At 50.9% G+C, this 27,965-nt stretch overlaps 11 protein-coding genes across 11 annotated transcripts; 6 read left to right on the plus strand and 5 right to left on the minus strand.

The window, feature by feature from the left end:
* Window positions 1-3: 3 nt before the first annotated feature.
* On the minus strand, window positions 4-2,916 carry TrAFT101_008902 (uncharacterized protein). The gene is made up of 11 exons (XM_024899748.2): window positions 2,631-2,916; window positions 2,266-2,574; window positions 2,177-2,197; window positions 2,069-2,117; window positions 1,918-1,993; window positions 1,659-1,849; window positions 1,546-1,580; window positions 1,350-1,470; window positions 927-1,270; window positions 746-868; window positions 4-679 (listed from the first exon to the last, which is right to left on the minus strand). The coding sequence occupies exons 2-11, from the start codon at window positions 2,368-2,370 to the stop codon at window positions 143-145; spliced, it is 1,602 nt and encodes a 533-aa protein (XP_024761675.1). The 5' UTR covers window positions 2,371-2,574; window positions 2,631-2,916; the 3' UTR covers window positions 4-142.
* A 198-nt stretch (window positions 2,917-3,114) lies between these two features.
* On the minus strand, window positions 3,115-5,229 carry TrAFT101_008903 (uncharacterized protein). The gene is made up of 2 exons (XM_066128465.1): window positions 5,163-5,229; window positions 3,115-5,102 (listed from the first exon to the last, which is right to left on the minus strand). Exon 2 carries the CDS (start codon window positions 4,429-4,431, stop codon window positions 3,325-3,327), a length of 1,107 nt encoding a protein of 368 aa, XP_065984584.1. The 5' UTR covers window positions 4,432-5,102; window positions 5,163-5,229; the 3' UTR covers window positions 3,115-3,324.
* Window positions 5,230-5,763: 534 nt separating this feature from the next.
* Window positions 5,764-7,664, plus strand: TrAFT101_008904 (uncharacterized protein). The gene is made up of 3 exons (XM_024906513.2): window positions 5,764-6,663; window positions 6,941-7,254; window positions 7,348-7,664. The coding sequence occupies exons 1-3, from the start codon at window positions 5,967-5,969 to the stop codon at window positions 7,543-7,545; spliced, it is 1,209 nt and encodes a 402-aa protein (XP_024761672.1). The 5' UTR covers window positions 5,764-5,966; the 3' UTR covers window positions 7,546-7,664.
* Window positions 7,456-9,774, minus strand: TrAFT101_008905 (uncharacterized protein). The gene has a single exon (XM_024907894.2). It carries the CDS (start codon window positions 9,194-9,196, stop codon window positions 7,766-7,768), a length of 1,431 nt encoding a protein of 476 aa, XP_024761671.2. The 5' UTR covers window positions 9,197-9,774; the 3' UTR covers window positions 7,456-7,765.
* Window positions 9,775-10,020: 246 nt separating this feature from the next.
* TrAFT101_008906 (uncharacterized protein) lies at window positions 10,021-12,685 on the plus strand. The gene is made up of 6 exons (XM_024901821.2): window positions 10,021-10,587; window positions 10,696-11,544; window positions 11,606-11,619; window positions 11,673-11,788; window positions 11,850-11,994; window positions 12,056-12,685. The coding sequence occupies exons 1-6, from the start codon at window positions 10,442-10,444 to the stop codon at window positions 12,487-12,489; spliced, it is 1,704 nt and encodes a 567-aa protein (XP_024761670.1). The 5' UTR covers window positions 10,021-10,441; the 3' UTR covers window positions 12,490-12,685.
* Window positions 12,686-13,032: 347 nt separating this feature from the next.
* TrAFT101_008907 (uncharacterized protein) lies at window positions 13,033-14,999 on the plus strand (the record flags this gene model as incomplete). The annotated part of the gene is made up of 4 exons (XM_024903692.2): window positions 13,033-13,114; window positions 13,246-13,403; window positions 13,488-14,151; window positions 14,239-14,999. The coding sequence occupies 4 exons, from the start codon at window positions 13,033-13,035 to the stop codon at window positions 14,997-14,999; spliced, it is 1,665 nt and encodes a 554-aa protein (XP_024761669.2).
* Window positions 15,000-15,358: 359 nt separating this feature from the next.
* TrAFT101_008908 (uncharacterized protein) lies at window positions 15,359-16,641 on the plus strand (the record flags this gene model as incomplete). Its single annotated transcript, XM_024899940.1, has 2 exons — window positions 15,359-15,428; window positions 15,527-16,641. 2 exons carry the CDS (start codon window positions 15,359-15,361, stop codon window positions 16,639-16,641), a joined length of 1,185 nt encoding a protein of 394 aa, XP_024761668.1.
* A 133-nt stretch (window positions 16,642-16,774) lies between these two features.
* Window positions 16,775-20,184, minus strand: VPS1 (vacuolar protein sorting-associated protein 1). The gene is made up of 6 exons (XM_024906509.2): window positions 19,805-20,184; window positions 19,600-19,734; window positions 18,055-19,441; window positions 17,705-17,966; window positions 17,567-17,651; window positions 16,775-17,495 (listed from the first exon to the last, which is right to left on the minus strand). The coding sequence occupies exons 1-6, from the start codon at window positions 19,864-19,866 to the stop codon at window positions 17,327-17,329; spliced, it is 2,100 nt and encodes a 699-aa protein (XP_024761667.2). The 5' UTR covers window positions 19,867-20,184; the 3' UTR covers window positions 16,775-17,326.
* Window positions 20,117-21,420, plus strand: TrAFT101_008910 (uncharacterized protein; the record flags this gene model as incomplete). The annotated part of the gene is made up of 3 exons (XM_066128466.1): window positions 20,117-20,380; window positions 21,237-21,310; window positions 21,381-21,420. 3 exons carry the CDS (start codon window positions 20,117-20,119, stop codon window positions 21,418-21,420), a joined length of 378 nt encoding a protein of 125 aa, XP_065984585.1.
* Window positions 21,421-21,680: 260 nt separating this feature from the next.
* On the minus strand, window positions 21,681-23,933 carry TrAFT101_008911 (uncharacterized protein). The gene has a single exon (XM_024899757.2). It carries the CDS (start codon window positions 23,533-23,535, stop codon window positions 21,919-21,921), a length of 1,617 nt encoding a protein of 538 aa, XP_024761665.1. The 5' UTR covers window positions 23,536-23,933; the 3' UTR covers window positions 21,681-21,918.
* A 590-nt stretch (window positions 23,934-24,523) lies between these two features.
* On the plus strand, window positions 24,524-27,935 carry TrAFT101_008912 (uncharacterized protein). Its single transcript, XM_066128467.1, has 4 exons — window positions 24,524-25,932; window positions 26,001-26,419; window positions 26,495-27,120; window positions 27,184-27,935. Exons 1-4 carry the CDS (start codon window positions 25,248-25,250, stop codon window positions 27,272-27,274), a joined length of 1,821 nt encoding a protein of 606 aa, XP_065984586.1. The 5' UTR covers window positions 24,524-25,247; the 3' UTR covers window positions 27,275-27,935.
* Window positions 27,936-27,965: the final 30 nt, after the last annotated feature.

The raw sequence follows: 27,965 nt of genomic DNA on the forward strand, positions 1-27,965 counted from the left end.
CATCTGGTGGTATATTTTGTTTTGTCTACTTTAGAAATCCATGGCGTAGATATTTGCCGTTTACTAACGAGTTGTATTATATTATATATAAGACGTGCACCAGGCCAGCACTCCAACTACCTCTGCTACTACCCAATTGAAATCACTCTTCATCCGCAGACTCTCCTGCCAAGAGCTGCTCTTTTATCCGCTGGCTCGGCAGCCACCTGTCTTCTGGAATCAACCACCAGGAAAGCAACGCAAAGATTGTCACGGCCCCCATAATAACCGGCGCATAGTTAAACGTAGAACCCGTGACGGGGAACTCATATGGCGAGTAGAGCACCGCGACTACCCACCCGTTCCACAGGACAGAGATTGCCTGAAAAGGCTTGCTCCAACGACCCAGGCTCCAGGCTGGCTTGGGAAACGTCTTGGGCGTAAAGAAGAGTCGGCCAAGGCAGATAAGTCCGTAGGCTGCAGCAGAGGGCACACCGGCGGCTGATACAAGCGATGTGAAGGCCACAGAGGAGGGGAGGATGGTGCAAGTAATGATGGAAGAGACGACCCAGACGACAATTACGGCGTTGCGGGGCTGGCCGTCGACGACTTGGGACACCCAGGATGACCAGGGCAGGACACCATCTCGAGCTACGGCGAAGACGAGACGTGAGGCGGCCAGGATAGCGATGGCAGTGTTCTAGGCAAGCGTAAGCCGCGTGGATGAGGAATTTTGGATATAGCAAAGTAAAGGGTTAAAACATACAAACCATAAGGCGACGATGCAAACTACGTTCATCACAATGTGACCACCCTGGCCTAGGAGGACGGCATATAGAGGCACAAATGGCTGAACGCTGCCGTAGGAGAAGAGAGTGTCTGGGTCAGGCTGTCGTAGAGATGGGTTAGATTGTTTCACCATGTGACGACAAGGCATGTCGACTTACAGTGCAGAAGAGGAAGAGGATAACGACGACAAAACCTCCAATCCCGCTGACCACGGTACTCCAGAAGATGCCTCGAGCCGCAGTTACGCCGGCGTTGCGTGTCTCTTCGGCGACGTGGCCCGACGCATCGAACCCGATGAGGATACCGGCCGTTGCAAGATAAGAGAGGCACCAATTCCAGCCGGGAGAGGCGCCGGTGCCATTGTACGTAGTCATGAAGGCATCATGGGCAGAGCGGAAGCCGATGGTCTGGCTTGTGCCGATGGGGAGCCAAATCATGTTGAGGACGAAGTCGAGGAGGACAGAACCGGTTGAGAGATAGAAGATCCATTTAAAGTATTTTGCTGTTGAATGTTGTTTAGTTGAGGAATGGGGGATCATACAGAGGAAGAAGGTGGGGAATGGGATGCAACAACAACATACGAGGAAGAAGGTTCCATAACGCTGCTAAGCCGAGTAAGACTTCGGTGCAGATCCATTGCACGGCACGGAATTTAACGTCTGAAGGATCCGAGGGGAAGTCTAGGTTGAAAACGACCGTTTCCTATCCCAAGTTTGTCAGTCTGGTCATGACATCTTTGGTTGAAATAAGAGACTTTAAGCTCGTTTAAAGACGTACAGACAGCATGTAGTTAACAGCACCCTGTGTGTTACCTGTAGGTTTTGAGAAGTTAGGTCAGTCTGCTCGAATTCGCGCGTCTTTCGCTCGCCCAAGATTAAGAGCAAACATACTCGCACAGAATGTCGTCCAGGCAGTCGTGCTCCACCACGCCACGATATAGCCAAAGAGTCTGCCGTATTTCGGCCCGCCTGCCTCAGCCGCCCAGAGATAGATTGATCCAGCAAGCGGCAGCGATGAGCAGATTTCGGCAATGACAGCAGCGCTGATGAACGTGAAGACGCAAGTGACTATGAAGCTTGTCCTACAATGTTGTGAGCAAGCAAGCAAAGGCAACCAACTCATCGTGATGAGTGAGAGATGGAGCCTCACCAGTAGGCGAGATTACCGCCAGCAGCAATGCCGGTTGAAAAGGTAACTCGAACACCGCCGATGAAGTAAAGAGCGGCTGTGTTGTTACATTTCTGTTAGTATTTCCATCTCGTCGAGTGCTTGCTAGTGCGTAATGAGTGACGCTACTCACCAAATGTCGTCGAAAAGTTGTGAAACAAGTTGAAGGTTCTATGAAGCACCTACAAGAGCCCGTTAGAATCGATTCTTCCCAGAGAGAGCAAATATTCCCTCAACGTACAGGCTTGTATCCGAGTTTTGTCTATCATTGCAGTGTAAGCCAAGATGTATTAAGCGAATCGTTTGAAATTTTTTCATCTGCCATCTTACCAATACTCTTGTGTCTGCCGTCTCTTCGACAATATCTTCGACGTCGTGCGATTTAGAATCGGTTGATGCGTCCTGTAGGACAGGAGAGGGTGCCTCTTCTATCATTTTGTGTGAAACTGCGTTGAGTATATTTATGTGCCTTTTTCTTTATGACAGATAAAAAAAATGAGAAGAGGAATAAACGGGAAAAAAAATTGTATGAAAGCTTGGACTGCGAGTGAAGAGTGTTGGTTAGCTACTAAATCCTAATCCTAGCTTAGAAAAAAAAAAATAGCTCGCAATCATAGCAGGTGACATGGGATATGAGAACTGTGAGAGAGCTTAGTTTTGTCACGCCTTATCTGTCATCCGTTTGAGTAACGTACGACAACCGCCAGTTCTGTCAAGGACTATCGGCAGCTCATATTACGAAGACTCCACAGCGTTAAAGAGACGAATCTCGTCATTGAGAAATAGAGGTTCTACTCTATTTTGCTCTGTTTTCATCCTGTTCTTCGCCTTGACCCACAATTGCCGACATTACACACGGCTGACGATTAAACTTTATTTGGCGAGTTTTTCAGCAGGTCTGAAGAGGGGTCTTGATTTATCGCGCAATCGCTGGGCTGTTGTGCTGCTCTTCACCCCGGTTAAGCCACATTATTTCGGTGGCAATTTTGGAGAAGTTTACTTGAGATAGGCAAGTAAGATAAGACTCCGATAGACTTCCCTAGTTGCTGCCGCCAGGGCAGAGCGCTGCTTAGGTATAGCGCGACGGTTTGCGCGGGAGCTTTAGGGTAGCCTCTGCTTATGCACATGCCTATATGTGGACATGCGATTTAAAAACATCAGATTGTCATATATAATAGATAGATTATTGCGTTTATTCTATCTGGAAATGCTTATACGCGTATTGCACTTTGCAAGTTCTAAAAAGTCATATTATCTCTCATGTCGTGTATAATATGAATAACCCTTGTGTTACTAACACGAAACAATACCCAAGCTTAATTACGATAACAACACAAACAATTGGTATATATATATCCCTTTCTTCTCTTTTCAAAACTCTTAACGCCATCATTTCTTTACGTTCGCTTCGCTCGAAGAGGACGGTTGCCCGGGTATTAGCACCAGCCACAGCGTCTGCGTCTTCAACTGCAAAGGCGCCCCCTCCTCAATCTCAAGCCCAGCAATAAGCGGCTCCAGAGCTCTCATCTGTCTCGTAGCCTCGATCGCCTTTGTCTCCCACGCCATGCTTAATAAACTGTCCAATGGCTGGCCCAAAAGATGGGCCAAGCCCGCGGAATCAAATAGATGAGCATGCAAGCCGCGCATATGAAGCCACTCCTCGTTGGCAACGGCCGCGTATGTAGCCGCTCTCTCTTGGGGGGTCCTCGGCTTCCTAGTCACGGCGCTCATGGCCGACCCGGGGAGCGACAGAGTGGTGCCGACGATGCCCATGGCTGTCGATATGGGCAGCGAGATGGAGCCTCCGATGAGGCCCATGGCAGCACCGATAATGTTTCCCCGTTTGGCGTCCCGCGTAACATTCTTGCCTATGGACTTGGCTTGGGCGATGACATTTTTGCCCAGATTCTTGGGGTTTTCGCCAATGTGCGCAGCGACATCGGTGGCATGTGACAGAGCACGGTCTGATACTTTGGCCGTCAAGAAGGCAGAGATGGTGGCCAGAAACGAGCGCCAAGTCTGCTCGGTGATGCCATAGCTGAGCAGGACAGGGGCATAAGCTGGGAGGAAGGCTGCATCCGGATCCGGGCTGACTTGAGGAAAGGCGATGGGCCGTGGAGCAGCTTTTGAACTGCTGCCGGATGCTCCAATGTTGTCGTACACGGGAGGGCTGGCGTCCGCCGCGGAGCCATCTTTGCTGTATTTGGGGAAATTGAAGGGCGAAGTGATGGTTGGGACGAGGGCTGAACCTGCTGCCGGTGCCTGCAGCGTCGACGCCGATGCTGATACTGACAGCGAATGCGATGCCGAAGCTGAAGCTGGAGCCGGAGTTGAAGCCGAAGCCGACGGCTCCAAGTGTGACTCTTGGTATGCTGGTGGATCTGATGCCTCAAAGGGAATCACTTCTTGCGGTAGATCTGGTGCGAATGCACTGCCTGTGGCATCGCTCGTGCTGGCCTGTTTGTGACTCGAGCCGCTCCCACTGCTTTTCTCCATGGCTGGCGATGGATCAGTCAGCTTAGTATGGAGAAAAGACGGATTTTTCACACTTCAATGGGTTTTTTATGTCGTGGTTACGCTGATTCTATTGTCGCGAGAGTGTTTTGCGATTATATCACGTCATTAAAGCGTCGTGATACAGACAGTATAAATACAGCGTCTTGTTGCACCACGCAGATCCGTGTATGTGTTGGGGCCCTGGCAACGGCACTTGCGTAGCTCTAGCGGCTGCGCCACGGATGCCTCACGGGGAAATGTCGGCTCATGCCGCCTAGCCCAACTGGTTTCGTTTTCGCTTTGGTTTCCGGCTCTTGTTGCCGGGCAAGGCGAAGGAACGGGATCCTGAAGGCTGAGAGGCTGCTGAGGAGCGCTTTGGATGCGCGGCTATGCTGGTTATGGATAGCAGTTTGTGGCGCGGGAGGAGAGCTGACGTCGAAGAGAGTGGCTTTTGTCAAAGCCCTGAGTCATGGATGGATTTCGCTTCAAGTATTTTGATTTTGTCAATGAAAGGGATTCTCTAGTGGTGGCTGATGTTGGGTGGATGTTGATGGCAAATCGATATAAACTCGTCGCAATTTTTCCCCCCCTTGGAATTGCTATCGTATACGCGCACTCCATACATGGAAGCGTCGTTGATCGATGAAGCGCTATCGATACCAAACCTGCACCTGTCATCATATCATTCTTAGTGTGTTGTACCCAGTATCTGCATGATCCATTTTACTCACATTGCATAAGCAATAATACTAGGTAGTGTAAAAGTCGAGTCCTCGAGAAAGCTGCGGGTCCTGTGATGAAAGGCCAGGATGATAGCTATACTTGTAGGAGCAATACCTGCCTGTAGAATAATGCACATAGTATCACGCTGCTCCAGGCTCCTCACAAGGCACCCTTCACTATAAAATGCTGGGGTTGAGGGGCCATTAGGTACGTACCTACATATGCTTGGCCCACCCTGGCCCTGCACCGGCATTTGTGCCTTGGCGCACTCATACCAGCAGTTTGCACAGCAGTGCTATCCTTGATTGTTGGTGAATAGCACCACTACATCTAATTTGCATTATGACATCCGATGCTATGCTACAGTTATTCTAGAATTACCCAATACCTACTGATGCTCCGTATACTAATAGCTGTCTACAAGTACCTATGTACAAGTTTATACAAGTTACAGGTATCTTATACAAGAGCGGCAGTCCCCACTTAATAACCACTATTCCCATATAGGAATTTGCATCTTAGAGTTCGGCTTGCCATTGGCTCAACCCCAGATCATCCAACGTCGAGCTATTCCTCAACTTCAACTCCTCTTCGTTGCCCCCCGTGAATGTCTCCTGAGCAATGCTCTCGGCATTTGTTACTCCAAATATGAACATACTCTTCTTTTAATTGGACAGAGTCCACTCTCCTGATACGGTACTTTGTACAACCAGCCTTGCCCCATCTGCCTCCATTCTATCCACCCTCTATACACTGGGGCCGAGAGTGTCATTTCCATCTCTCTATTATTAAGATAGGTACCAAATCTAGCCATGGCGATGGTCGAGCACATCAACAACGGCGATGACGATGGTCTTTATAATGATGGTGACCTGTTTCTTCATCCCACCATCGTCTCCAGGCCTCTGACTATTATGCCGTCGCATTCTCATCCTAATCGCTTCTCAACCGCTGCTTCCGCCGCCTCTGCCGCCTCCGCCAAAACCATCTCCGCCAAGCCGACAACGCCAGCGTTTAAGCTTCAGTTTATTAATACAGCTCATCCCGGCGAGTCCACAACCGCAAAGCGCATCAGCCAGATCCGATCTCATGTAGCCAAGGACTCCCACGCCCGCCGCCGTCAACGCAAGGCTGCCCAAATCAGGCCAGGCACCTTTATAGCCGTTACTCCCAGTAGTAGCAGGAGAAATAATAGCATCACTTCTTATTCCTCGGCATCCTCTTCGCTGCCTTATTTGGCTGCGGACGATGCCGCCCGAACCGACGAACCAAGCTCCACTTCCGCGAGTCCAGATGGCCTACAACGTCCACACCAGGCTTGGCTTTCATCTACAAATACCGCTTTGGGACAGAAGGGGTTTCGGAGAATTGCGCCGAAGAGAGGCGCTATGGTGCGGAAAGCGGCTTCGCCTGGCCCGAGGCAGATGATTGGCGACACGATGAAAGACGCGTGGAACGGACAGTTCGCCTGGGACCTGTCACTCGACGATTATGGAACCTTCAATTACTGTAAGTCGATATGCCTTACCCATCTCAGAAAAGGTAAATGTAGTACTAGGTAGTACTGCGAGGATCTCCCGCTTCCTTTCTCCATCCCACCTTGCGCGGATCTTGCAGATCATGCATAGCGGCAGAGTGCAAGTGGAGTGCGCTTTGACTGCTTGACACGCGCATACTATGGAGGTTGCGTGCACAAGTATAGGGGGCCTGTACTACCTACTACATACCTTTCCCCAGACGCAAAATGTACATATACTGACCTTGTGCGTACTAATCACGCCACCAGATCTGGAATGGGTCCTCAAGTATGGCTACGCGGTTTGTTTCCCTCCCGACCAGGCCCCCGCTGTAGAGAAGCGAATGAGGTCAACCTTCGTCCCCTTCGCGATGAGCAACCCTGGTCTGCTCACTCTCATTCTATACGTCGCATACCACCGGCGTGCCATGAATACGACAGATGTAGACGAGGCAATCAAATGTAACCGCATGGTGGAGCGCTATCGGATGGCTTGTATAGAGTGGACCAGGCATGCCGTTTCAGTGGAGAAACGACCGACTCTCGAGACTGTTGCGATGGCCCTGACAATGAGCTCAGAGGCGGTAAGTCTTTTTTTTCCTTCAACATGTCGTCGGCCCCTTTTAGGCATAGCAACCGCTAATCATTTTCCCTTCTTCTTCCTTGGCCAATTATAGTACTTTGAAGACAACTTTGACACATCGCTCACCCATGCCCAAGCTGCCAGAACCATGGTTTCGGCAAGAGGTGGCCTCGAGTCTTTTGGCAAAACGGGCATAGATGGCCTCATCTCCTTTCTGCTGCGAACATCTGTGTATTGTGGCAACTACATTTTCGTTCCAGGCTGCGCTCGCGTCCCTCTCCCCCCAGAATAAGAATGAAAGGCGAAATATGCTTTGACTGAATTGAATTTACATAAGATGGTAATATGTGTGTTTGTATCTACCCAGGCTTGGAGTCATTATACATAGGTAGCGTTTAAATTATATACAGGAATTGCTTCACATGGCGTCATGCTGTCTTCGTATGTGCTCGTTACTTATTTGTGAGCGAAATGACATCGTTTGCCATATGCTCTTCTTCCCACACCGGGTATCAAATCATGCTCAGGATCTCCCCTGACTCGTACCCCCATTCTGCTTCCAGGTCTTTCAGCCGCCAAATGGCACCCCATCCCGTCGTCCTGTCGATAATTTTGAATATCCGAGCGACTTCCAGATGTTCTCTCGGGTGCGTCAACAGTCTGCCTGCGATATACAGCGGCTGAATTGCATTAATGAGATTGCCGCGGTGAGGATTTGTCCACGATATGCCACAGACTCTCTGTGCGTGCCAAATAGCCGAATACTCGAGCGTATTCGGCAGCGCCTCTCCCGGCGGCCTCATCTCCAGCATCACTATGCACGCCGCGTGGTACAGTTGGTTGCTCGAAATCGCCGCCCAGTGGGCAAACAGAATCACGGGGAAGATCTGGTTCTCGCTCGGCTCCGTCGTCATGATGGGCAGCAGGCACTTTGGCCTCGTGTCCCGCCAGAATTGCAGCTCGGACCAGAGCCGGTGCCAGCGGTCGACAAGGGGCCTGTCGTCGGACTCGTCCTGCTCGCCGAGCTCGACGAGCCTCACCTGGCGGTACATCAGGTCGCAGGCCTTTGCGCAGAGGTAGACGGCCCAATTGGCGTGCATGTCGGGCGTCTCGCGACCCTTTTGGTAGAAGATGCTCTTGACGAAGTCTTCGGCCTGGGACTTGGTGGTGCCGATGCCCTCGGGCACGGCCGGGACCCATTTGTCGAGACTGAGCACGGTGCTTTCGGCGCCGCCAGATATGATGGCGCCGCAGAGCTCCATACGGGCGTAGCACCAGAATACGGCCTGCAGGAGACCTCCTGAAAAGCCGGTGACTTCGTAAAAGGCAAAGAGTGATGCGCAGCCTTCGATGTGCCGCCTCCAGTTGCGGGGGCTGCCGGACATGAGCTCGAGGACGGCGAGGATGCATGCCGTGACAAGCATGTTGGGGTCCTTGGCCTGTAGCCCTGGTGCCAGCAGTCTGATGCTCTCTTGGTATAGCTCGAGACTGTCGTAGCTCTTTTCCAAACAAGCCTTTCTCTCCATTTGCCTTGCTGAGAAGGCGAGTACTGCGTAGAACAAGCCTGGCGAGCTCTGAGCTAACAAGGGCACCTGGATCCCAAAGTGCCGTGCCTCGTCAAACTTGTCCAAGTATGGTGAGCATTCGATGACCCAGTTCTTTAGATATTTGACCAGCCTCATCTTGGGTATTGAGACTCTGGAGAAGTCGAGGCTTTTTGAAGACGGCACCGAGACCCGTTCATGATCATCCGCCTCATCGGAGGCTGGTTCAGGCGTTGCGCTCTTACTTGGGTCGAGAGACACGCCCGCAAACAGCAGGCCTCGCAGCTCCTCTTGAAGCTCGATATATCTGGGGTTGGCGGCGTATTCATCAAAGGGGGAGAGTGAGGTCGGGGACATGAAGGCGTCCCCGTCAACCTGGTTAGCACTGGGATCGTCCATTGTCGTCAGCCATGGGGTAGAATAGCCTCTCTCTTTTTTCTTTTCTTTTCTTTTCTGCTTGCCGAGTCTACCCTGCTAGAACCTGTTCTGATATCGAGTGGCCCCTGGTGTTGAAACTTTTTTTTTTTTTTTTTTTTTTTGCTAAGATCAACTTGGCTTGCAGCAGTCTCGGCGAACTTTCTTTGTCTGATTTTGGCCGAGAAGAAGGATCCGCCACGAAGCACCACGTAATAGTAATCCCTAGTAACGGCCAACAAAACTACTGCTAATTCCACTTCGTATCACTTTAATTTGAAAACAATGGATTGAAGGAAAACTCTGGCTCTCCGCGTGAAGAAAATTTGGGGAAATTCGGGGCAATCGCTCAAGTGGGCACCGCGCAAGTGATCGATCCGCCAGGCCCAGATGCAATGCACAGGCGGCCATCTCTTCTCCGCATCTGCAGCAGAAACCCGGACGCCACCACGAGAGACGGAAGACCAGCATCAACGCGGCTTAGCCCGGTTCCCCGGCCAAACACTAACCAGGGAGAAAAAAATCATACGAAGCGGATAATGCTCGTATGTTGACGTCTTAGTCGGTCGCCGGCACATGGCAGCCCGAGTCATTCAACCCCTCCTTGTCAGCACGTTGGCACGAAGCCAGCAGTTCGCGCGAAGAGACGAGGCGAGAGCGGTGCGTAGGCTACGCTGCCGCAACAGGATAGGCCGCGCCGGTGGAGAAACGGCGTCTTTAGCCGCCTTACATGAGGGCGTCCAAAGCATGAAGCTATACGCGGACAACAGCCGAGGGCGTTGCGCAGCCAATCGGGTTCTTTTTCGGTACTCGCTGTGGCGGTGATGCTATTCCCAACGCAGGGGGCAGAGCCTACGGACCCCTCTGATTTCGCCCAGATTTCGCCCGCGACGACGCTCCTCCATCAAGGAAATAAGAGCAAACATGTCAGTTCCCCCCCCAAATTGTCAAGCGGGCTTGGGTCTCCACCAAACAACCCGGGACATGATTCGTATGGCTGGGGGAGGCTCCAGATTTTTGTCAACCACGAGGTAGCAGTTTAAATAATGGAAACATGGGGTGAAAATCTGGAGTAACAACCCAGAGAGAGGGTTGCATTTAAATGCTGGGGCTCTCCCACTCTTCTGGGGAAACGAACCACTCCTCGCCTGTCTTCATCAGCTTGACAATCCCTTCCTCTCTTGCCCGGCACATCGTCTGTGCGTTGTTGCAACTGAAACACAATTCACAATGTCCACTGGAACCTCGGATATTGAGGTTGCTGCCAACGGCGGCCTGGCCGTGGAGCCAGCACGACGTGTCAATGATGCCCAGAAAACCATGTGGCAGTCTCTTCGACACAACCCCAAAGTCCTCTTCATTGCTTTTTTTGCTTCGTAAGTGCTTCTTTTTCTTTTGGTTTTCCTCTTAGACTCCGTTGGTTCAGCCGGTTGGCTGGTACAAGCAACGTTCACTAACAAGTTGGTGGTGCTTTTTGCATACAGATTGGGTGGTTTCGAGTATGGCTACCAACAAGGTGTCTTGGGCCAATCCTTGGTCATGACTCGCTTCAAGGAGAACTTCCCTGCAGTTGTCGGCTCCTCTTCAGCCACGGGCTGGCTGACATCGGTTCTTCAACTCGGCGGTATCGTCGGCTCTCTGTCCGCCGGTGTGCTAGGCGAGATCATCTCCCGAAAGTACACCATGTTCATTGCCTGTCTCTGGGTCATTCTGGGTAGCTACCTCTACGTCGGTGCCCACGAGGGCATGTCCTCCCTTCTATATGCTGGCAGGTTCTTCACCGGTCTCGGTGTTGGTCTCTTCAGCGGTGTCGGTCCTCTTTATAACGCTGAGCTTTCGGCTCCGGAGATGCGAGGACTGTTGGTCTCTTTCTACCAGTTCGCCACCATTCTCGGAATCATGCTTTCTTTCTGGGTCGGATACTGCAGCAACTTTATCGGCGGAACCGGCGAATCTCAGTCCGACCTTGCTTGGAGACTCCCTTCCATTATCCAGGGAATACCAGCAGCCCTTCTGGCCATTGGCATTTGGTTCATGCCTTTCTCTCCCAGATGGCTTGTCAAGGTCGGCCGAGATGAGGAGGCCAAGAAAACTATGGCTTGGATGCGAAAGCTCCCTGAGGATGACGAACTTGTCCAGATCGAGTTCCTCGAAGTCAAGGCCGAAAGTGTCTTTGAGAAGCGCGTCTTTGCACGGGATTTCCCCAACCTCGCGGCCAAGAAGAAGAGTGCCTTTATTGAGCAATTTGCTCAGTATGCCGCCTGCTTCAACTCCAAGGATAACATTAAGCGAGTGTTGACTGGCTTCTTCATCATGTTCTTCCAACAGTGGAGGTGAGTGCCACTCCAAAAACTAAAAATATTCATTATGTCATTATGCTAACAACTCTTATAGTGGAATTGACGCAAGCAAGTTTCCCTTGTCTACGAATCGAAAAGTGCTTTAGCTAACTATTCTCTAGTTATTTACTATGCGACCAACATCTTCATCACCCTGGGTTTGACTGGAGGCACTACAGCACTGCTGGCAACCGGCGTCACTGGAGTCGTCTTCATTGTTAGCACCGTACCTGCTATGGTAAGTTTCACTGGCTGTCACAAATTTTCTGTAGCTGGTAACTGACTCTACAATTTTACAGTTGATTATTGACAAGGTCGGACGAAAGCCCATGCTTATCGTCGGCTCCATCGTCATGGCTGTCAGCATGATTATTGTCGGTATAATCGTTGCCAAGTTCCGCAATGACTGGCCTGATCACGTCGCTGCCGGCTGGGTTGCTGTTGGTAAGTCAATATCTCCAATAGATAGCCTGGAGGAATATCAATCTAACCAGCTTTCTTATAGCTCTCATCTGGATATATATTGCCGGTTTCGGCGCAACTTGGGGACCCGTATCTTGGACTCTGGTCTCCGAGATTTTCCCTCTCTCTATCCGAGCCAAGGGTGCCTCTATCGGTGCCATGAGCAACTGGCTGAACAATTTTGCTATTGCCTTCTTCGTGCCCCCCATGCTTTCGGCTTGGGCTTGGGGCACCTACATTTTCTTCTCCGTCTTCCTTATCGTTGGCATCTTTGCTGTCTGGTTCTTCCTCCCCGAGACGAAGAACGCAACACTGGAAGACATGGACCGGGTGTTCAACAGCCGTACCGGCGAGAGAGATGCTCAACTGTTGAGAGAGGCCCAAGAGGAAGTTGGTCTGGTTGCTCTTGTTGAAGCTCGCGCAGCAGCTCTATACGAGAAGAAGGATATCCATGAGACGCAGATTGAGAAGCTGTAAGCGAGACAGCAGTTGGGATGGAGGTGTGTTATTACAGTAATGAATGCAACGGAGTACTACTAGCCATGATGATTTTGGACGCAAATACCGCGATGAAGGTTCTGTTTTTGAGAAGAAAACCCCAGTTGCAAAAATAGGAGATTTAGGAGCACAGTAAATATACCCACGACTAATAATTACTTAACAAGTAGCTTGCAAGTCCGTTGTTTTGATAGTTCCAAACTAGCCGATCCTAAGGCTACGCTATACTGGGAATAATCCAATGCACAACTAACGGGGCACCCCATAAAGTCTGCAGCGCACTAGCGGGGCGCTAGAATATTTCAGTTTCTGCTGATTCTTGTACGCGGAACACGAGAAACAGGAGCGCGGCAAACTTCAACTTAGCCAATGCTACATAGTACGGCTTAAGATTTGAAGGCTCTTGTCACTTTGTCCTGCGTTTCTCCCTGATTTGTTCCTTGCTGGTGGTGAAGTAGATGAATGGATCCCATGTATCATGCATTCATAGCAGAGTGATCCGGTATATTCGGAATCAGTCCAATGCCTGTCATTCGGAACATCCCAGACACTAAGAGGAGGGTCCGGACTGGGTGCCTCTCGTGTCGAAAGCGTAGGCGAAAATGTACGTCATGCTCACGCCTTGGTTTTTGACATCTTCATATATGAAAAAGGGCAAATCTGCGTAACGGCTTCCACTGTTTGGCGGGAGCCATTGATGGTTAATATTTAACCAAATGCTGACTGAGCATGCAGGTGATGAACGCAAGCCGCGATGCGGCAGCTGTGAAGAGAGGAACGTTCCATGCAACTACCCGGACCTCACCTTCATCATGGGTCCTAAACTTGGTGCTGCCCAAGGAACGAGTAACCCCTCTTCAGACCAGTCCACACGGTCGTATTCGAACGTTAGGGTGAGTGAGCCGTTGCTCCATACAGTGATCACTTCTCCAATGACCCGCAAGCAATGAAGATTTACTAACAAGAGACTCTGCAAGTTTGTAACCGGTTCTTCGTCCAGGCGTTCGGCGCCATCGACTGAAGCACAGGCATCTACTCAGCGTGAAGAGCCACCGTTACAGGCTAAAGAACAACCGGCATCTCTTTTTAGACCTGAGGATGATGATATCGTGGAAACTCTCATGGCCAGCTCAAGCTCTCAGTCCAAGACAGCTTCACCCTTCGCAGCTTCGCACTTACCACAATCCGAATGGAAGGATTATTTCTCTCCCACCCATGCTGCTTCTATCAAAAACGAAACTGCTGCTCTGCTGCATTTCCAGTATAACCTCGCGCCTTGGATTGAAGCCGGCGATTTAGGATCTGCCTTTGGAACCGAGATCATGCTCCTCGCGCAGAGACGACGACCCGTATCATCTGCTATCTCGCTGGCTGCTTCTAGTCAGTTAGCCAAGTCCAGTTCAACATATGGGGACTCAACTCTGCTCCAGCAAGAGACGGAGAATGCTCTTGCCCTTGAAGAGCCACGAGTGAGACGGATTGGACACGCTCTGATAGCCGTGGGAGAAGTATTCAACCTCAGCCCCTCTCAATGGAGAACGTTATCTTTCTTCCAGTCGGATGAATCTACGAGGAATACCAATAACTTTTCGGGATTTGGAGAGCCGCTTGAAACGTTACTGCGGTTCCATTCCAGACTTGGTGAGCACTTCCATAAACCACCACTTCAATCTATACAAGGAAATTGGAATTTAGGATATTTGGCTAAACACACTCTTATTTGAATAGATCTCGCAGCGTCACTGTTGACAGATCAACCGCCGCTTACAACTTTGGGATTCGCAATGAATCATGATCCAGCAGACCGCACTCTCCCATTGTCGACGAAATCTATTTACAACGCTTGTTTACTTCAACTCGCTAGCTGTCTCCAACTTCTCAATGGCAGCAGCGGTAGCAGCGTTGCTTCTCCCTCACCACCCTTCTTCATGTCAGCAACTCAGGAACCACTGCCATCAAGCCCAGGCTCGTATTTCTCATCAAAATGGTCTTCTCTATGGTCAAATTGCCAGCAGTGGTATCACAACCGACCAGTCGAAATGCAGCCAATCCTGGAAATCCGCAGCGTTGAGGCAGGCCAAATCGACGCTGACAACGAGTCATCATTCCCAATACCTGTCTATACAAGCTCGATTGCTCTGCAATGTAACATTGTGTACCACATCTCATCACGTCTTCTTCTGTCGCGCAAACCCCGACTTTTGCGACTATCTAGTCGCCAGCGCCATCTCTCATCGCTGAGCTGGCACGCGCAACAAATCGCGGGAACAGCAACGCGTAATGAGTTTGCAGAGCAGTGGGACCCTATTCTCATTGCTGGACTGTTGTGGATCGCCAGGGACATGACGCATCCGTCGCAGCAAGAATCGCTGTTGTCGTGCTTCACTCAGATATCATCCAGCACGGGAATCAATCTGGATGAAGAAATTCGCACGTTAAAGGATAGGTGGAATGTGTCACATGCAAGGGGCCACCAGCTCTCTGGCTGACACGCTTACTCTTTACCGCTACATATTACCACCTACCTCCAACTCTCACGTACGAAGGATTGATGCTGTGAAAAGGACCAGCAATAGTAACAAAACCATCCTCGTGCGATGATGACTAACAACAATGTTACCTACCTGATCCTCTAATATGGAGCACACCAGATCAGGATTGCCACGCGCAATAGCGGCTTCTACCCCACACACTAAACCTCGGTCCGTCGGATCAAGTTCCTCATCTCACCTACCTTGTTTGCCATGAGATGCGAAACCGAAGATCCTATTATATATGACAATTTATCCCAGGTCCAAGATCTCCCGCTTATGAAAACTTTATAGAAGCATCCATCTCCGCTGCGATAATGGCGGCGACAGTTTCGGCCCCCCCCCTGAAGGGAATTAAAGTTTTGGAGTTTGCTGGTCTTGCCCCTGGTAAGCACCATTTACCCATCCGCCTTTCGTCTTTCACCTTTCACATTTACGCATCTCGCTACCAATTGTCACTGCTTATAACTAATATTATCTCCCAGGTCCCTATGCAGGCCTTATCCTCGCTGATGCAGGCGCGTCAGTCCTCAGGGTCGATAGGCCTCCCTCGACCAACTCTAAAGGTGAAATGTCAATTCCCGATGTGCTCGCCCGCAATAAGTCCTCCATCATCGTCGACTTAAAGAACCCTCGCGGCATAGCACTCATCAAGCGCCTCGCAAAGCACGTCGACGTCCTCATTGACCCATTCCGGCCCGGCGTGATGGAGAAATTGGGTCTAGGTCCAGATGAGCTGCTCGCCATCAATCCGCGCCTTATATACGGCCGCATGACTGGATTCCGCCGCGACGGCAAATACGCCGACATGGCCGGCCACGACATCAATTATCTGGCCGCATCTGGCGTACTCGCTCTGCTTGGAAGATCAGGCGAAAAGCCCCTCGCTCCATGGAACATTCTCGCCGACTTTGCGGGCGGAGGCGCCACACTTGCCCAAGGCGTGCTCCTCGCCATCATATCGCGATTCTCCACTGGAAAAGGCCAAGTCGTCGAAGCCAACATGGTAGACGGCAGTTCCCATCTCGCATCCTTCCCTCGCATGTACCTCAAGACTCCCCTGGGTGACCAACCGCGAGGCAAAAATGTCCTTGACGGCGGCCGTCCCTGGTATGATACCTACGAGACATCTGACGGCGAATACATGTCTGTCGGCGCTCTCGAGCCTCAGTTCTTCCAAGCTCTCATCAAGGGCCTCGGCCTGGAAGGCCAAGGTTGGGAATCCAAGCGTCACGATCCCTCTTCTTGGCCACAACTCCACGACACCTTCACCAAGATATTCAAGAGCAAGACACGCTCGCAGTGGGAGGCTGTTTTCGACGGTACAGATGCATGCTGCGTGCCCGTGCTGTCCTACGGTGAGTTGGAGGCACAGCCCGATAGGGAAGGCGACCAGAGGCCGGCGGTAACACTGAGAGATACACCGTTGTACTCGCCCGCTGATGCAGAGGGGAAGGGGTATGTGGCCGAGCCTTTGGCCCTTGGCCAAGGGACAGAAGAAGTTTTGCAGGAATGGGTTGGGTGGAAGAATGGAGATCAATACGAGCTGGAGAAGGGAGCTGCTGTGCTCAGGGATAAGGGAGGAAATTCCAAGCTATGATGACATAGTCAAGAGATTATTATTATTATACATACATACATATATATACATGAATGATAGCTTCAATCATATAGCTTAATGTTTACGATATTTTCAATAGAGCCACACACATTCTCACAAGGAAGACACTTGCGAGATAATCATGTACATGCACATTCATGGCTTCACATCAAGAAAGAAATTGTTATTCTAATCTGGTCATGCTGTAAGCCTAAAAAAAAAAGGGGGGGGGGGAGGGGGGAAATAATTGAAGAGAAGAAAGAGATTAAAAAAAACCTCTTCGCGCTCAACAAAAACAAAAAAAAGTAGGCCCCTCCCCGGTCCAATCTGACCACCCAAAAAGAGCAGCTCTACTTCTCCAAATACTCCGCTTATCCGACGAGTTTAAAACCTTTGATATCCCACATTTGCCGATAAAACCCCCCAAGCTCTCGCTCTCGTTTCTCTCTCCGGACTCATTACTCATTTACTTTAGCCTCCGGAACAGCCGATGGTATCGAAAAAAGAAGAAAGGAAAAAGGGGAGGAAGGGGTTTAGGAAAAGGGGAGAGGAGGGAGGAGGAGAAGGAGGGGAGCGAGTTTCATCGTGCGTCATTGCATCTCATAAGCCATAAAGTCGCCTGGTCCACACGATCGTCTAAACATAATCACAATCTAGAAAATGGCGCGTCTCGCAAGATTTTTCTCTACTGCACTTGGCTGACAATCTCGTTGGCCTTGCCAAGAGATTCAACCATCTGCTGACACTCTTTCCGCCTGCGGATGGTGAAGTCGCTCTCCTTGAGCAAGTCGTCGATGCTGTCGTTCTTGTACATGTTTTCCAGCAATTCTCGCTGCATGCCATCTTTTGTGAGCCTGGGAGTCAAATAGTTAGCATCTTTTATATATACATATATTGGTTCCAAGTTCTAATTTGGGCGGCATACTGGACAAGGTTGAACATGATAGCCTTGGGAACCATGTCAGCCATGGTTCGCTTGACAATGTTGTAGTAGGATGAGATGAGCAGTTCTGTTCATCGTTAGCATATGCAAGTCTTCATCAGCTGTATGGAATGTGCTTACTGATAACCTCAACTTCAATCACCTCGCGTTCTGAGAGTGTGCCAGAGGCCTTGAGGGTTGGTGGTGGCGGCTCCATCGCGGCGGCCTTCTTCTTGTTCTTCGCGGCGAAAAAGCTTCCAAAAAATCCTCCGTTTGAGGCTCCGTCAGTCTCTGGGACTGTTGGGCTGGCAGCTCGGCCAGGAGTGCCAGTAAGTGGCTTGCCGGTCTTGGGGTCCACCTGAACAGGCTTTGGGTTGTGACGCTCATTGACAATGGCCATAGCCTAGAGGTGCATCTCAGGTTAGATCTCCGTTATAAACAAAGGGAGAAAGACAAAGACACAAACAAGAAGAGAAAGGGAAAATACATACGCGGTGGCCGTTAAGGAAGTCAGGGTGAGCTGTATTAATGTAGCACGCCTCCATGGAGACCAGATCTCGGACGAGCTTGTTGGTTGGCTCCATGGCCTTCTTGAAGAAAGAAACAACGGTGCTGTGCATCTTCTCCTTCAGAGAAGGATACCGGCGGTAGAGCTGTTTGGAGAGCAGCTGTGACAGAATCCGCACCAATTCGTCATAAACCAGCGATACACACTTCAGACTGGGGTCTTCCATTCGCTTGATCTGCTGCTTGACAATAAGCTCGAAGGCCGTCGTGCCGACAAAGAGTGCGGGAGAAGGACCCGATGAGTTGTACAGGTAGGTTCGGATATCAAGATCCTTGACAACGTCGAACGGATCAAGGGCCTTGACACCGTTGGCGTAAAGCTCGTGGAAAACGAAGCTGATACGGGCACCGCCAGACAGTTCGCTGCTGGAGAGCTCAGTGTTGTTACCGTCCAGAACGGTGCGCCATTCGTTGGTGAACTCGGTAATGATGTTCAGGACAATATTCGAGCTGTTGCCAAGCATCGACGGGCCCAAGCTGTCCAGCTCAGCGCTGTACTTTTGCAGGGAGCTCGAAATTCGCGCCTTGATATCCGGAAGCGTCTGCTTGATATGCATCATCAGGATGAGGTTAAGCTTACGAGCAAGGTAGGGGCTACCGCAATAGGAGCTCTTGTTGCGGTATGCATTGTGGTTCTCGAAAAAGTTCTTCTCCGCTTCCAGGGCAGCGCCAATGGCCTTCTTGTTATCAATGTCTCGCTGTCCTCGGTTAACCACAGGAACGTAGCCCAAACGCAGCGGGATGATACGGTTGGACAGAATGTCAATGACATCGGTGCCCTCTTCCATCAAATCGACCTTTGTGAGAACACCAATGGTCCGCTGACCTTCGGGATCGACCTCACGTGCCAGCTTCAAGCCATCGGAGTTGGCCAGATCGATGTTGGCGGCCGTGACAGCCAAGATGATGGCATTTGACTTGGAGATGTACTTGAGAACCATGTCCCGAATTTGGCGCTCAATATCGCGGGGCTGGTCGCCAACGGGAACCTTTGTCAGACCTGGCAAATCAACCAAGGTCAAGGTCAGAACGTTGGGGGAGTAGATGCGCAAGTTGATGGGGGCCGGAGAGATTCCCGCATTTCGTCCGACTTTGGCCTCTGTTTCTCTTGAGATTTCGTCTCTGATTTTTCCAAAGTCGTAGAACTTCTGTCCAGGCAAGTGAAGGAACTCGCCCCATTCGTCCACGTTGGCGGCTTTGTCGGCGCCGGCTTCGATTTCATCATGGCTGACGCCGTTCGTCTGGGCGGGGCGGTGGATGAGTTGAAGAACGAGGGGACGACGCGTGACAATGCCAGTACCTCGGGGGAGGCTACAGCGTAAAGAATTAGTATCAGAATTATCTTCCAGAGGCAAAAAAAAAAAAAGTATGAAGAGAAGTGAAGGGAAGAAGAAGAAGAAGAAGAAGAAGAAGAAGAAGCAACCACGGTAAGTAAGGGGGCTGAGTGGGTGCTCCATGGCGGTACTCACAAGTCACGGCCGACGATGTTCTCTAGCACAGAACTCTTGCCGCTAGACTGACTGCCGACGACAGCAATCTGGGGGAGATCAATAGGGTTGTTGACACCGACGGTTGCGAATACATCCTGAAGCTTGTTGACGAGCCTAACGGTGAAGGTTGCTAGTCAGTAACAATGGCCACAGCTGCAGCACGAGCTCGGCGGTAGACACTCACTGGATCAGGGCGGGATCGGTAATGCCTCCCGGCTGGGCAAGCGAAGAGCCGGACGTGCTCATGGTCGCGCTGGCGGTTGTATGTTGTTGGAGCGTAGTTGACGGGTTTGAGCCAGGAGTTGCGGTCGAGTTGCGAAAGGGGGGTTATCGCGAAGACCACAGCGGTCGATCAAGTGGCGGGGTGCCCTTGCTGATAAGTGCGGGAGAGACGGTGAGAGCGCAGCGAGGCCGCAGCCGGGTCGATGTTTTGCACACGAGAACGTGACTCTCCCAGACGGAGCTTCCAGCAGATGGTATCCTGAAATTCGCAGAAATGGCGGAGAGCCGCTACCAAGCAAAGGGCTGGACAAAGATGCGAGTTTATGGGTTTGGATGGAGATTAGGAGGGACTCGCAGGACTGAGCCTGAACAAGGGAACGGCGCTAGGCGGCTTTGGGCCGGTGCCCTGGCGCGGGCAGGGCGGTCCAGCCACACGTGGCGATGCGCCAGCGCGGAGGGCGAGCGCCTGTCTGGGCCTGTGCGTGAGGCTGGTGCGTCCAGAACAACAAATACAGGCACCTTAGTGCAGTACATAGTGGTACGTACCCACAGCAGCACACACGCTGCAACGCAGGCGGCCTAGCAGGGGTCGACGTCACTGGATGATGTGGACAAACCGCGAGGCGCCACATTGAACTGTGATTGCCATGGCTTCCGTTAGCAGAGAAAATTTTTTGACTCTTGCAGACATTCAGTCACCGTCGTGTCTATGTGGTGTGCCAGGCCGCGGGTATTGGCTCCGTGGCCTGTCACGAGCCAGCCAATCGATGCTTCCCTGCAGATGCGTTCCAAGACAGGCCGCGTGGTATCAGGTATCATCCATTCACCACCAGGCGGCCTGAAATGCCCACAAGGCTGACTGGCCGCATGAACGCTCTTTGTCCAATTCCTAGCATTGGTGCCTCTTGTGGGATAGAAACAACTACTACTACGTAGGTACCTACTAGACAAGTTTCTTGACTCAGCAGCATTTGAATGAGTTATCTTGGGATATGAGGCCGCCTCGAGTATTTTCCCTACCCAGTCTACTACCCAATGTATCTATATCGATCTTGACTCGCAGCGTGGCAGCGAGGAATTACGTAATTATTTTCCGCACGTTGTACGGAGTACTGCAAGTGGAAATCCCTTTGGCCGTGTCATGTTCTAGCTCGGCCGCTACAGACAATACATGCTAGATCACACTTCGGACCAGTCCGCGATTAGCACCCAACGAGGCCTTTGACACTTATTAGGTACCAACTTTGTGCCCAGCAGCCGCTACCTTACCAAAGGCGTTTGCCCAATAGGTATCATTGGTATTTCTAGCGGCTATCAACAGAGTTTTCCTTCTTTTCTTTTCGCTCCCGCTGCAATTGGTGGAGATTCATGTATGTGCTCCAATACGGCTGTAGATCCTGCATGAACACCGCTCGGATCAGCGCTTTTCTCAGGGTCCCAAGCAGGGGAGGTTAGATTCGGAGCCACTGTAAGGCCCCGAAATATACTGTGTGCAGCTGCATTCTCGCAGCCCGACCAGCGTTGACCTTGTACGGCAGCCTGGAAGCGGGAAAGCTGATGGAGGAGATGGACGCCTAAATGGATCCACGAAAATGCGCCCGAGCAGGCCAAGACAAGCAAGAGAGGCAACGTCATGGGGGCTTCTCAGTTGGGGTCTCGCTTAAGAATCATCAAGTGACTCTCAACATGCCACATCAACTGCATTCATTACCAAGAGAATTAGAAGCAAAGTAGAGATTATTCACTATGATACTTGCATATGATAATACGTTCGATTCATGGAGAATGACAGCAGAAGTTGTTGATCAAGAGAGAGCTATTTCTTGAAATTCCCATTAGCGAAAGCTCATGTTATACTTTAGTACTTGCTTTGCTTGGTCGCCTCAAATCTACCAAATTGAACCATCCCGACTCCGTCTTCAGAAAACTCCAAGGACCCAAGTGACATGGACAATAGTCACGTCGTCTGGATCTGTTCAAAGAATAATCAAGTCCAATAAAATAGAGAAATGCAATCCAAGTATCGAGAAATCCCACAGCAAATATTGTAATAGCAGAAGAAGAAATAAGAAGAGCTCAGTAGGTCACATCATCGACATCATCAAAGTCAAGGTTTGGCCAATTGATTGCCAAACCCATCGTCGTATCTTGATGGAAATTTCTCTCGTTGCACTGCGCCTCAACGTGTTTGGCCAGCTCATCTATGGCTGTTGAGGTCCTGTTGGTCATTTGCGACATCCGATACTGCATAACCTTATCCCTTTCGTCGAGAACGCCCTGGTGCGCTCTTCCTTGACGGATCATATTGTGATATCTTTCCCAGCGTCTGTCCACGGTAAAACGGACCGAACCGTCTTCGCTCAAGGTTATAGCCGAGTTAGAAGAGAGTCGGCTCATGTACCTAGTGAGTATCTCGACGTGCAATATTTGGCAGTCGACGGTTTTGATGGCCTTGATGACAGGTGCTTGGGCTTCAAAGAAATCAATAAAAGTGAAGCGTCCTGTTCCGGGCTCATCTTCCTCTTCATGCCAAAGAGGCGATACGCGAATGGTCAGCGTACGGATGTTGCAAGTGTCGTCTCTGGGCGCGCCATCACTAGATTTGGCAAACACTTTAATTGCTGCGGCCATACTCTCTCGAGTTGCTTTCGAGTATCGATTGTGTTCTGCCTCAACAACAATTTTCCGAAATAGATGCGCATACTTGGCGATGTCAATACATTTCTCTCTGTGGTCATTGCAGAACAGGGACTCTTCCTCGTCTTCGTACTCTGAGCCACTCTCGCCTTCGTCTTCGGCGGATATGTCGCCATCATGTGTCGCCAAACTGAGAATGGCCTGCTGAGAGTAGATCGGATCGCGGAGAAGGTATAAGAATACATTTTCTCCGTACAGCACAACGCAGGCCTCTTCATGCACAATCTTGCATACACTAAGGATGCCTGTAGACAAACGCAATGAGTTGCTCCTGCGAACTTGTTTCCATTCTCCGTGGACAGTAATCGGTTTCTTGTTGACAAGTAGGTGGTGATATATCTTCATCCTAATCTCTCTTGGAATGCCCATAAAAGTGGGTGGCGTCTTTCTTATAATGTGCTCAGGAAGCTCTTCTTCCTCGGATTCGTCTTCTGGGAGAACAAACTCTTTAGATAAATGGTAGAACTTCTTGTGGTATCGCTGCGCTCTTGGGGTCCGATTTGGTCTCCTGCACACCCTCTTCCTAGGTCTTCTACTGTTATAAGCGGAGCGAGAACCATGACTGTTACAATCATTTTCTTCGTTTTCTTCGTCCTCGCCCCAGTGAGCGTGAGCTCTGGCGTCGTCGTCAGTCGGATCTGGAACCCAAGGCGGAGGAGCTTTAAACGACTCAGGCAAAGCTCGCTTGTCTTGACTGTTTACCTGCTCCCGTAGCTGGAGGAGCCGCATGTAGTAGCCTTTACGCGGAAGTGCATGAAATCCGATGAAGTCGTCATCAAGAGGAAGTTCAATTTCTTGTCCATTGGGAAGGCGCGCATAGCTGAGGATAAGCTCACTCCGCCGCTGGCTCTCGGCTGCAGCTTTCTTGAAAGCTGCATCGCTGGTAGATGCATCATCAGGATCGGAGAGGTCCCTATCCTTCTTCTTTTGATGGGGAGCCCTGTTGTTATTGGGCGTGGTAACTTCAGGTGCCGGTTCTGGGCCTGGGGACGCCATTGTAACGCGTGTTAGTTACAAAAGGATATGAAGTATGAGTTTTCGATGTATGATAAAACTCAAAGGAGATTGGACAAGAAAAGGAGAAGAAAGAGAAGAGAAGAGAAAGTGTTTGTTGAATGGTTTTATAGATGTGCATCTCGTCTCCAAAGTTCTTTGCCTGAGGCAGTCTCATGTTCTTCTAGGCAACGGTGTGTAGAGTTGGTGTGTAATTGGAGATGAGCTGGACACAGTTCAACGGTGGAATGTCCATGAATAAGACATGCGCTGGCAGGTAGTGAAGACATCGTCCAGGAGTGACGATGGCGGTGACGGTAGAATACTAATAGCGGGTACATCTTTTGTCATTACTTTCAATTATCATCATTCTTGTAGAACAGTCTTATGACTTATGACTTAGCCTCGCCGCTAAGATATAAAGAGAGCAGGATAGAATTAAACAGAGAAATAGAGAGAAGAAAATACCTGAACAGAAGACATCATGATTTTATTTCCCAGTGCATAAACCGAGATTGGCAAGACTGATGAGACTAGCCAAGTTGTTTGGGCATACCTTAGTACATGTATATGTGCCCTACTGCTGTGCAAACGACCTAGCATGTGACTGACACAATTCACAATGCTTGCTTCAGATGCTATATCCCAATCTCCATATTGAAGAGGGAAAACTGTACTGTAATTCGTCATCATACCAAGGCATTTTGATGATTTCAATAGGCCATCTCTTGGATAGGATGAGACGGTGGTGGCTGGCATAGCGCTCGTAGACTGTTGGCCTCCCTTCAGCTGTAATGTACATGCTAACCTCCCAAGTGTTATCACGGCAGCTAGAGATTGCTGCCATCAATATCTAAGATACTTGGCCTCTGCTGCGGCTAGCGCTAGCCACCACCTCGTGAGTCGCTAGAGCCGCACTGGCACGGCGCAGCTTGCAGCCACTGCAGCCGCCACTGGGCAGCCGGAGCCCATCATAGGTGCCATCCCCAGCGGAACCTTAATCTTACGGACCTTCGACACAGATTGAACCGCAACCCCTCTGACGACATTCCTCGTCCCGCACACGCAACGACTGCAACGACAGCTGCTTCCGCCTGCTCGGCCATCTTCCCTTCCGCAGGGCCTCGCACGAGCATTTCGGCTCCGTATTTGCTGCACAGGCGAGCCCCCCAGACGCTCCGGCCAAGCTAGTCCCGCCCTGTTCCGTCACTGGCTGAGCTTCACGATCTGGACCGTCCAGGCCCAAACCTCGACTCCCGTGAATCCCCGTCTCCTGTGGCCCTTGGCCAGCCGTCTGCCACGCTTCTTGCCATCACACCGCGGCCATCTGCCGCGGAGAGGTCGACGTGGACCAACTCTCCAACTCTCGTGCCCTCTCGGTTGACGCCTCCGACGGCCCAACTCCGCCAGCCTCTCGGAGCTCCTCTGATACGTCTTCGGCACTCGACGCTCGCTCTGCCCCCCGGCCCGTCAATACTTCCTCGCGAGTGCCGGCTACTGCTGCGAACATAGCATCTTCGACAGCGTACCGATCTCCTTCCATCTCTCATCAGCCTCCCCCGCAGATCATAGGCCGACGACGACGAAGACCATCTGCAGAACCTCCGCTAGAAGACGAGGCCCGTATTGCCGTTCCTGCTGCGGACGCTGTGTCTGCCGCTGCAGGCACAACTACCGGAAGGCAATTCAAACGAAGGCGGCGCGGCGGCGCAATCATGTCATCAGACGGGGACATGGCCGGGGCGTTTAATGGATCCGGGGCCACGCAGTCAAACGGCTCTTTCGCCGCGTCTACAGCCCATCGGGATGTAGCCTCTTCTATTTCCGCCAACGGCAACCGTAAGGCGGGTGTTGTGACGAATGGGTCGTCGAATGGCGAGAAACGATCGGCTCCACACCCTCAGACGTATTTCGGACACAATCGAGAGGAAGTCACGCGGATATTGATTCAGGCTCTAACAGACATGGGCTATCAGGCGGCAGCCGACAGTGTTGGGCAAGAGAGCGGTTACAGCTTAGAGAATCCCACCGTCGCAGCGTTTCGGTCGGCCGTGCTTGCTGGCTCCTGGGCAGAGGCAGAAGACCTATTAAACGGTGCAACAGCGCCAGATGAAGAAGGCGAGGGAGGAAATGGCCTTGTTCTCGCAGCCGGCTCAGACAAGGATATAATGAGATTCTGGCTGCGGCAGCAAAAGTTTCTAGAGCTACTCGAACGTGGAGAAACATCTCGAGCCTTGACGATACTTCGCATGGACTTGACTCCCCTCTACCAAGATCCGGCCAAACTTCGACTCCTATCAAGCTTGCTGATGTGCAGTTCTCCAGAAGAGGTTATGCAAAAGGCTAACTGGGATGGCGCCAATGGGCAGTCTCGAAGAAAACTGCTGTCGGAATTATCTAGTATAGTCTTCCCAATGGTTTCCAAGTAATTGCGTCCTTTTGCTTTTTGCTAACCCATTCGCTTATAGAACGCATATCACCGTCGGTCATGCTCCCCGAGAACCGCCTGGCTGTGCTTCTTCAGCACGTTAAGCAAAGCCAGATAGATACATGCCTCTACCACACCGCGGCATCGTCTCCTTCACTGTATTCCGACCACCTTTGTGACCGACGGAATTTTCCTTCTGAAGTAGCCCTGGAGCTAGGCGACTTTGGAGGGGAAATTTGGTCTGTCCGGTTTTCTCATGACGGTACGCGCTTAGCAGCCTGTGGTAGCCGAGAGCACGTCAAGATATGGGATACACAAACATTCTCCGTCGTTAGTGTTCTCACCATTGAACCTGCAGATGATAGAGGTAAAGGTATCTGTGATATTTCTTGGAGTCCCGACGACTCCATGATCATGGTGTGCTCATTTGATAAGCACGCTCGGCTGTGGGATCCAAATGTAAGAAGGGAAACCCCATTATATCTGCAGATAGACTGTGCGTCATTACGACTTTTGCTAACCTCTGAGATATAGACAAGCACTTTGATTAAAGATTTCAAAAGGTTCGACGAGCCGGTAAGCGGCTGTGTGTGGGCGCCAGACGGTAGATCATTTGTATTGGGTACCTTGGATAAATTTCACGGCCTATGTACCTTCAACGTATACGACGATGAGATTATTGAATGGGACAAAAAGCATAGAGTTCAGGACCTTTGTGGATCTCCCGATGGCCGCTTGCTAGTGGTAGTGGATGACCTTCAACACATACACGTCTACGATGCCATTACGCGGGAGCTAGAATACGATTTAGAACTCAAGGCCAGGCCAACGTCGGTCAGCATCAGCCAGGACTCTCGGCATTTACTTGTCAACAAGAAGGACGGCGAGGCTCAACTCATCGATCTCACGACTAGGAATTCCATTCAGAAGTTTCTAGGGCACACGGGGGGCGATTTCCTTATCCGTGCTGCATTTGGCGGCGCAAGCGAGAGCTTTGTTATGAGTGGAAGCGAAGATGGAAACATTCTCATCTGGCACAAGAACATTGGGGCCGCCGTCGAGAGGCTGCCCGGCCACCAGCCGCGATGCAATGCAGTGGTTTGGAATCCCACGGATCCATGCATGCTGGCTTCTTGTGGAGATGATGGCCGTATCAAAATGTAAGTACCGCTCGAGAACCACCAACACTTGGGAGCCGCAATTTTACTAATAAGGATTTACAGCTGGACCAGCAAAGCACGGAGTGTGGAGCTTCGAGCAAGACATCCTAGGGGAGGATCTAACGGATGGAGGAATGCGGTTGACGAGTCGTAGGCCGAGAGGCAAACGCTGCGCCCTCTACGCCAACCCAAAAATCCCGAACCTCAACTTCCACAAACACCGCCGCCCGCGATGGCGATTTCAGAGCTGCAAGAAGGGTCAAGGCTTCCAGCATTACGACCAGCGCGACCGCCGCAACCAGCAAGCCAGATTATCGTGCCAAGAGATCCGGAAAGGACGAGAGGGAATTTTGGTCGCTTGACTCTTGTTATGGGCCCCTCATCTACTTTATTCAGAATGCACCTTCATCGACGGTAGAGTTGGGAGAAGTGGTAAGCTCCCGCGCGAACTGTCCTGGCATACCATGACTCAAAGGGGACAATCAATGAGAGGAAAATAGAGAGCGATATACTGCTATGATTGAAGCGTCATGCCACCTTTCGACGTTGAAGGATATTGCTATTCAGCTTTCAGTTGCCTCAAGCTCTTGTGTCTTTACCACACGGTTTTGTATGTGTGTTTATTTGTCTGTTTATTTCTCTACCCCTCTCCCTTTCTTTCTCTATTAACCTACTGGAGTGTCTACCGGGAGGCGTTCAAAGAGGTAGCGGCCGATGTATAATGGCCTTTGATGCCATGAGCGGTTTACTCTTATGTGTAGAAGAATGGCTTTTGTTTATAGCGCAAATACTCAATCAACAATTCTACACCCCAGGTGCACTTTGTACCATCATGGCTCCTACCG

The sequence above is a fragment of the Trichoderma asperellum genome, chromosome 5 (assembly GCF_020647865.1).
Source record: "Trichoderma asperellum chromosome 5, complete sequence".
Taxonomy (NCBI): domain Eukaryota; kingdom Fungi; phylum Ascomycota; class Sordariomycetes; order Hypocreales; family Hypocreaceae; genus Trichoderma; species Trichoderma asperellum.

What these genes read in the sequence shown, in the direction of transcription:
- VPS1 (XM_024906509.2), bottom strand. Translation starts at nt 19,866, where the DNA reads ATGAGCACGTCCGGCTCTTCGCTTGCCCAGCCGGGAGGCATTACCGAT. An exon ending in GATTGAAGTTGAGGTTATCA is followed by an intron (nt 17,652 to 17,704) that starts GTAAGCACATTC and finishes AACGATGAACAG; the next exon opens with AACTGCTCATCTCATCCTAC. An exon ending in ATCATGTTCAACCTTGTCCA is followed by an intron (nt 17,496 to 17,566) that starts GTATGCCGCCCA and finishes TTTGACTCCCAG; the next exon opens with GCTCACAAAAGATGGCATGC.
- TrAFT101_008906 (XM_024901821.2), top strand. Translation starts at nt 10,442, where the DNA reads ATGTCCACTGGAACCTCGGATATTGAGGTTGCTGCCAACGGCGGCCTG. An exon ending in TTCATTGCTTTTTTTGCTTC is followed by an intron (nt 10,588 to 10,695) that starts GTAAGTGCTTCT and finishes TTTTGCATACAG; the next exon opens with ATTGGGTGGTTTCGAGTATG. An exon ending in TGCCGGCTGGGTTGCTGTTG is followed by an intron (nt 11,995 to 12,055) that starts GTAAGTCAATAT and finishes GCTTTCTTATAG; the next exon opens with CTCTCATCTGGATATATATT.
- TrAFT101_008903 (XM_066128465.1), bottom strand. Translation starts at nt 4,431, where the DNA reads ATGGAGAAAAGCAGTGGGAGCGGCTCGAGTCACAAACAGGCCAGCACG.
- TrAFT101_008902 (XM_024899748.2), bottom strand. Translation starts at nt 2,370, where the DNA reads ATGATAGAAGAGGCACCCTCTCCTGTCCTACAGGACGCATCAACCGAT. An exon ending in CGGCAGACACAAGAGTATTG is followed by an intron (nt 2,198 to 2,265) that starts GTAAGATGGCAG and finishes CTGCAATGATAG; the next exon opens with ACAAAACTCGGATACAAGCC. An exon ending in CAACTTTTCGACGACATTTG is followed by an intron (nt 1,994 to 2,068) that starts GTGAGTAGCGTC and finishes GTAACAACACAG; the next exon opens with CCGCTCTTTACTTCATCGGC.
- TrAFT101_008904 (XM_024906513.2), top strand. Translation starts at nt 5,967, where the DNA reads ATGGCGATGGTCGAGCACATCAACAACGGCGATGACGATGGTCTTTAT. An exon ending in TTATGGAACCTTCAATTACT is followed by an intron (nt 6,664 to 6,940) that starts GTAAGTCGATAT and finishes TCACGCCACCAG; the next exon opens with ATCTGGAATGGGTCCTCAAG. An exon ending in TGACAATGAGCTCAGAGGCG is followed by an intron (nt 7,255 to 7,347) that starts GTAAGTCTTTTT and finishes GGCCAATTATAG; the next exon opens with TACTTTGAAGACAACTTTGA.
- TrAFT101_008911 (XM_024899757.2), bottom strand. Translation starts at nt 23,535, where the DNA reads ATGGCGTCCCCAGGCCCAGAACCGGCACCTGAAGTTACCACGCCCAAT.
- TrAFT101_008905 (XM_024907894.2), bottom strand. Translation starts at nt 9,196, where the DNA reads ATGGACGATCCCAGTGCTAACCAGGTTGACGGGGACGCCTTCATGTCC.
- TrAFT101_008912 (XM_066128467.1), top strand. Translation starts at nt 25,248, where the DNA reads ATGTCATCAGACGGGGACATGGCCGGGGCGTTTAATGGATCCGGGGCC. An exon ending in CTCGGCTGTGGGATCCAAAT is followed by an intron (nt 26,420 to 26,494) that starts GTAAGAAGGGAA and finishes TCTGAGATATAG; the next exon opens with ACAAGCACTTTGATTAAAGA. An exon ending in GATGATGGCCGTATCAAAAT is followed by an intron (nt 27,121 to 27,183) that starts GTAAGTACCGCT and finishes AAGGATTTACAG; the next exon opens with CTGGACCAGCAAAGCACGGA.